This window comes from Dipodomys ordii, unplaced genomic scaffold (assembly GCF_000151885.1).
Source record: "Dipodomys ordii isolate 6190 unplaced genomic scaffold, Dord_2.0 Scaffold135, whole genome shotgun sequence".
NCBI classification, from domain to species: Eukaryota; Metazoa; Chordata; class Mammalia; order Rodentia; family Heteromyidae; genus Dipodomys; species Dipodomys ordii.
The window spans coordinates 5,009,911-5,016,494 of NW_012267351.1; the positions used below are offsets into that span (position 1 = coordinate 5,009,911).

Below are 6,584 nucleotides of genomic sequence, written 5' to 3' on the forward strand. Positions count from 1 at the left end.
TGATAGAGCCACAAGCCTTGAGCAAAAAAGCTCAGGGACAGAACCTGGGTCCTGGGTTCAAGCCCCAGGCACCCTCCCCCCCAAAACAAAGTGAGGCAGGTTCTGTGGATGGGGAGGGGGGGTGCCGGGAGGGTGCCAAGCAGGAGAAGGCCAACTAAGGAAGAGAGTGTATGAGGATGAATAGAGTCCAAGAAGTTTGTGGGCATGGGCTGGGAATGTGGCTTACTGGTAGAGTGCTTGCCAAGCATACATGAACCTGGGTTCGATTCCCCAGGACCACATACACAGAAAAGACCAGAAGTGGTACAGTGGCTCAAGTAGTAAAGTTCTAGCCTTGATCAAAGAAGCTCAGGGACAGTGCCTAGGACCTGAGTTCAAGTCCCAGGACTGGGAAAAAGGAGGAAGAGGAGGAAGAAGAAGAAGAAATTTGACAACAGAAGCCCTGCTTGGGCAACAAAAATATGTTAATAAAATCAATAATTGAAAGCAGACTCCTGTCGTGCTTGTGGCTTATGCCTGGAATCCTGCTCAGGAGGTTGAGATATGAAGATCTCCACATGAGCCAGTCAGTGCTGGCACGGAAGTCTTAAGACTTTTTTTTAACCAGTCCTGAGGCTTGAACTCAGGACTTGAGTTCTATCCTTGACCTTCTTCTGCTCAAAGTTAGCACTGTACCAACTTGAGCCACAGTGCTATTTCTGGCTTTTTCTATCTAGGTGGTACTGGAGAATGAAACCCAGGGATTCATGTATGTTAGGCAAGCACTCTACTACGAAGCCACATTCCCAGCCAGTCTTAAGACTCATCCCCAGTTAGCTACCAAAATGGCTGGAAGTGGAGCTGTAGCTCAAGTGGTAAAGCACCCAGTCTTAAGCAAAAAAAGCTCAGGGAAGCTCCCAGACCTTGAAGTCAAGCCCAGGACTGGCAACAACAACAAAAATGAGGGCAAATCCCAAGGAGTTGTGATGGAGAAAATGGCAGTTGGGACTGACTAGAGGTGCTCTGCCACTTGAACCACAGCTCCAGTTCTGGTTTTCTCATGATTAATTAGAGGTAATTGTTCCCTGAACTTTTCTTGCCTGGGCTGGCTTTGAACTGAGGTTCTAAGATCTTAGCCTCCTGAGTGGCTAGGATTACAGGCACCACTTGGCTGGGTGTGACTTTTTGCCACTTGTGTGTGTGGGGGGAGAGGAACCAGCCTTTACAGTTTAGGATGACTGAATCAACACTGGCCATATTCTCTCTGGGCTGACATTAAGGCCTTTGTACTTTAGTGTGGGAAATAGGATTGAACAATGTATTTCAGCTATGGTTTGTAAAGCCCTTATTGATTCAGTCCTATGACCTAAGTGCCTGAGTTGTACCTCTATCTTTAGGGTAAGGAAAGGGAGGTACAGCTATATAACTTACCGACCAGGTAAGTTTAAAAGACTATCAAGGGCTGGGTGTTAGTGACTCACGTCTGTAATCCTAGCTACTCAGGAGGCTGAGATCTGAGGATAGCAGTTCAAAGCCAGTCTGGGAAGGAAAGTCCATGAGACTCTTATCTCCAATTAACTACCAGAAAACCAGACTCAGCGCTGTGGCTTAAGTGGTAGAGCACTTGCCTTGAGCTGACGAGCTGAGGAACAGTGTCCAGGCCCAGAGTTCAAGCTCCAGGACCGACCCCCCACCAACCAAAATAAAATAGCAAGGGATGGAGGGTGGGGTTTCACCCGAGAAGGTTAGCCATATAACCAGATTCTCTATAACCACTGCCATGCCCTATTTATTTTTGCCCAGGCTAGCCTTGAACCCTGATCCTTCTATTCTCAGTCTCAACTGGATTACAGGCTGGAGCCCCAGGTTCTTCTGCCTTATTTGTTAACTAGAGAAACCAACCCTAGGGATGAGGGTGTGGCTCAAGTGGTAGAGCTCCTGTCTAGCAAGCATGAGGTTCTGAGTTCAAACCTCAGCACCACCAAAAACAAAAACAATTTCTATTGGGCTGGGAAATGTATGTGGCTTAGTGGTAGAGTGTTTGCCTAGCATGCATGAAGCCCTGGGTTGGATTCCTCAGTACCACCTACACAGAAAAAGCCAGAAGTGGTACTGTGGCTCAAGTTGGTAGAGTGCTAGCTTGGAGCAAAAGAAGCTCAGGAACAGTGCCCAGGCTCTGAGTTCAAGCCCCAGGACTGACAAAAAAAAAAGCCAAAAAACAAAAAAGAAGAATGGTAGAAGAATAAAGTTGTTAGCATAGTCCAGTGAGATTGGGAGCTATGGTTTCCTAGAAAAGGTAAACTAAGGTAGGAAGGCAAGGGGGTAGCAGTCACGATGGAGTAGGGAGAGCAGTCAGAAGTTGGGGTTGGGGGAAGAGGGGTCAAGTCTAGATGTAGTCTTCAGGCACCTCCAATCAGCACAGGTTTCCAAATGGAAGGGAAGAGCCATTTCTTGGGAAGCTTTTTTGAGTTGTAGCTAGAGGGTGTACACACCTAGCAAGAGGCTAAACCTTGCTGTGAAACTGAAGACAGCAGAATGTCAAGGAGCAAGGAAAGAAAAGGAGAATTTCAGTGGATTTGTAGCTGCGCGCACGTGCGCGTGCACCAGTCCTGGGACTTGAACTCAGAGCCTGGGAACTGTCTTCTGAGTTGTTGTACTCAAGGCCGGCCCTCTACCTAGACTTGAGCCACACCTCCACCTTTGGCTTTTGGGTGCTTAATTGGAGATGAGAATCTCATAAGACTTTGAACCTCAAGCCTCAAATCTCACCCTCCTGAATAGGAGGATTACAGACGTGCGCCATGGGTGCCCAGCTTAGAGCTGCCATTTTATTTAGATTGTCTGAAGAATACACAGCTCCCGGAGACCTCCAGTCTGGGCATAGATGTTAGTTAGTGCACACGTTTTGGCTGGTGAAAGCATGCATACTTTAGGAACCAAGAACCTCTCTGCCCAACGTCGCAGGACTCCATGAATGCAACGCGTCCGCGTCCCAAGTTATCGGGACAGCGAGGGCGATGGGTCATTCGCAGTACGATGCGTTGGCCGTGGAGCTTTTGGATGCGCGAGTGTGCATCCTGCTCATTGGTTGCGCAAGGAGTCGAGAAGCTGGTACCTTGCCCAGGAAGAGCCGCCGGGCCGGACGCACCAGGTCCTCACCCGGGGTTCCCGCCCAGGCTCGGGCGTGAGCATCAGGTGGGACCCAAGGCAGAGGAACAGAAGAGGCTGAGCGCCCATCCCTGGGTGCGATCGGCCGCTGGCAGCGCGTCCACGCTCGGGCTTGGGGGGTGATGGGGGGGGTCCCAGGAATTTGCAGGCTCCCGTGGGTAGAGACAGCTTGGGGGTGGGGAGGGAAGAGTCCCCAGATCGCGCGCCTCGCTCCCTCCCCACTCTTCCCCTTTCCATTGCGAGGGGCCTGGGGCACCTCCCACCCCACCCCTGCTCGGATCCAGGCTTCGTGGAGCGAGCATCGGACCACCACCATCCACCCCCAGACACCGCGGCGCGTCGCCCCCCCCCGCCCCCGCCCCCGCCCCAGCTCGTGGACTACAAGTCCCAGCTTCCTTTGCGGCCGGCGCCTCCCGCCCGGCCACGGAGACCCCCCGGGCTGTCCCCGCGGCGGGGGCTCGGGCTGTGCTCGGAGCCGAGCCGGGCCGGGCTGGGGAGGCCGGTCCCGCGGGGTGGAGGCGGGGGGAGTTGGCTCCGCGGCTTCTACCCGCCGCCGCCAAAGAGGAGTTTCCAGGAAGTGGCCATATTGGATCCATTGAGCTGCAGCCGCTCGGGCGGAGCGCGTCCCGCAGCCGGCTGGTCCCGGTCACCGCCCCGGCGCTCGGCGCTCGCTGCAGCCCCGGCCCCCGCCAGCCGGCGCGGAGCTCACCATGGCGGCCACGGACTTGGAACGCGTCTCGGTGAGGGTCCTGGCCAGCAGGCTGAGGGTGGGGGGGGGGTAGGGGCGCGCGCGGCGGGGGGGAGGTTCTCTTGGAGAGGGGCGCGCGCGGGGTGCGTGCGGGGAGGAGGGGGGCTTCTTGGGGAGGGGCGCGCCGGGCGGGCTGTCAGTGTCACGATCTGGGCCTCGACACCAGGCCAGCTTGGGGCGGGGGGTGTAGATGTATATGGGGGGGAGGGACCCTGGAGTTAAGGGTGAGGGTGGGCGTCCCGGGGTGACGGGCAGGCGTCGGGGGCGCCTGGCTAGCAAACAAACCCCTTTCGCGGGGAGCAACGAAGACCCCGCCGGGCTCCGGGTAGGTGTGAATGTCGACAGACCCGGATCCCCGAGTCCAGAGTGTTTGTGATGCTGGTAATAACTGGGGGAGATCAGGGACCCTTCCGAACCCCCCTTCCCCTCCCCACATTTTCCAGTACTGTTCTTGGCACGGCTGGGGAGACCCCCCTCCCCATCTCCCCAGCCGCGCAGGTGCTGTTGTTGGAAAGACACACCACCGTGAGGATGAAACCCAAAGGGATCGAGGGCGAAGTGCTCCCCCAGATGAGCTCAGGACGGTTCCACACTTGAGTCGTGAACACCCCTGGGCCTGGGTGTCCTTTCCTCGGCTTCCTTCCTCCACTTCCCCTCCCCACGCCTGCATCCTGGGTGCGACTCTCCTCCAGGCGGGTCGGGGCCTCCGTGGGTTGGGTCTGCGGCAGCCGAATTCCCCACTGCCAGGCGCAATTTCAGATTCCTCAGTCGATCGGGGTGTTTGTTTGGGTTTCCCCACCCCCTGATCAGGGTCTACCTTCTCTTGCCAGGGGTGGGTTATCTCTGGATCTTAGCCAGCACCTAGCTAACTTCCTACAGGATTAAAAAAAAAAAAAGAAGAAGATTCTCCCAGGGAGGGAGGAGGTCTTTGGGGCGGGTGGTGACTGCGCTCCCCTGGTGTCTAAGGCTGGATCTGGGTGTGTCTGGGAGGTTGGGCTGTGACAGTGAAGGAAGCTCTGTCCTCTTGCCAGCTTGTGAGGCCCTGGTCTGCTGGAAGGGGAGGGGAGAGGGGAGGAGAGGGAGGAGGGAGAGGAGGGCCCTGGGCTGTTTGGAAAGAGAGGCGGGAGGGGGAGAGAAATTCTGAATATGTGACCGATAACGAATTGGTTCTGGGGCTAAATAAGGGAGCCAGGACTTATGTAATTCATGCTATAAATACTGTCATCCGAATTTCTATATGTAAATTTCCTCTTCCGTCTGCAAATACTTTTTGTGGTCGGCCTTTGGAACTCTGCACAACTAAAGCAGGAACTGTTCCGGTTTTAGAATTGGTAGACCTGGGGAAGAGGACTAGGTATCGGTCAGGGAATTTACTTGGGGAGCACATTCCGAGGGGCAGGGGCCGGCCTGAGATCCACTTCACCCCTGTGCAGAAACTTGGAATTTACAGACTGAAGAAAGGCAGTGCTGAATCCTGACTCACCTGCCAAGTCACTGGAGATCAAGAGACATTGTGTAGGCTTATGTTGGTGTCAGTGTGCATTTTCTGTGCCCAGCTGACCAGAAAGTTATGTTTGGGTCTTGTCTATGATCAGAGGTTACTCTCACTGTTGATCTTGACCATGTCCAGATGGGAATGTTTTGATAGGAATCAGACAGCCTGATAATGAATCCTGGTTGCTATGTGTCGGTCATACGACTTTGGACAAGTTCCCCCAGTATTCTCCTTTGTATGATAGAATATAGATGCTGTTTTCCTGATAGGGTTGTTGCTGGGATTCAGTGAGAATCCAGTGTCGGGTGGATGGTAAGGGCACAAGAAATGACACCTGATCCTCAGTGTCTATGGACCAGATGTGCCAGAAGGCAGCGGAGAGTTTGGTCTGTTGCATGCTTTTACTGTAGGGGCTTGCTAGCATTGTATGTCCAGAGATGGTTCTGCCAGGAGGTAGGGGTGGGAGGCTTGGCTTCCTCATCTGCTTGGAAGATCCACCTTGTTTGCTTTTGGACCATTTCTATGAGCAGTTCAGGCATTAACCATCAAGAGCTGAGCCACAGAAAAGAGACAGGCTCAGGACTGAGTGCTAGGGTTTGATTACAGTGTCAACCTAAGCTAGACAGATGGACATATTTCAGGTCCTCTACATCCTGGACAGTCAGCCTCCTGGGAAGACTTACCTTTGTGTGGATTATCTTGAATGGAGCTTGGCTTGCATTTGGGGAATCTGGATTCCCATTCTCTTCTGTTTCTAGCTTGTCATCCTGGGGAAATAATTTCTTCCTTTATCTTGCTGTAAAATGGGCCCAAGCATACTGATTCTCCGAAGAGTTTGTAACAAGTTAATTGCCATGTGTAGCTGGTAGTCATGCTCAGGTGTCTCGCCAGCCAGCCTCGGGTGGAGCTGTAAGCAGGTGTCTACTGCCCCTCAGGCCTGCACTGTGGTCAGACCAGCCCTGCAGGTGAGCTTGGGAACTGTCCCAATCTGGCGCTTAGAAGAGCTCAACGTTTGACTTTGAGATGGAGGTGTGTGCTGGGTTCCTGCCCTCTGAAAATGACCAGGAACTTGCCTGCTAAGCCTTTCTTTTTTTTTTTTTTTTTTGTCAGTCGTGGGGCTTGAACTCTGGGCCTGGGCGCTGTCCTTCAGCTCTTCAGCTCAAGGCGAGCGCTCTACCACTTGAGCTACAGCAC

At 53.8% G+C, this 6,584-nt stretch overlaps 1 protein-coding gene across 3 annotated transcripts in view; it reads left to right on the top strand.

Annotated features, from left to right (window-relative positions):
• The first annotated feature begins 3,730 nt into the window (after nt 1–3,730).
• Sept8 (septin 8) overlaps nt 3,731–6,584 on the top strand; it is a 40,041-nt gene continuing 37,187 nt past the window's right edge. For 2 of the 3 annotated variants that reach the window (XM_013030986.1, XM_013030988.1), the window contains exon 1: nt 3,793–3,887. In XM_013030986.1, the coding sequence (XP_012886440.1) occupies nt 3,858–3,887 (30 nt within the window). In that variant the 5' untranslated portion in view covers nt 3,793–3,857. Of the gene's footprint in view, nt 3,888–6,584 lie in introns of all 3 variants that reach the window. The other variant, XM_013030989.1, reaches the window with a different exon arrangement.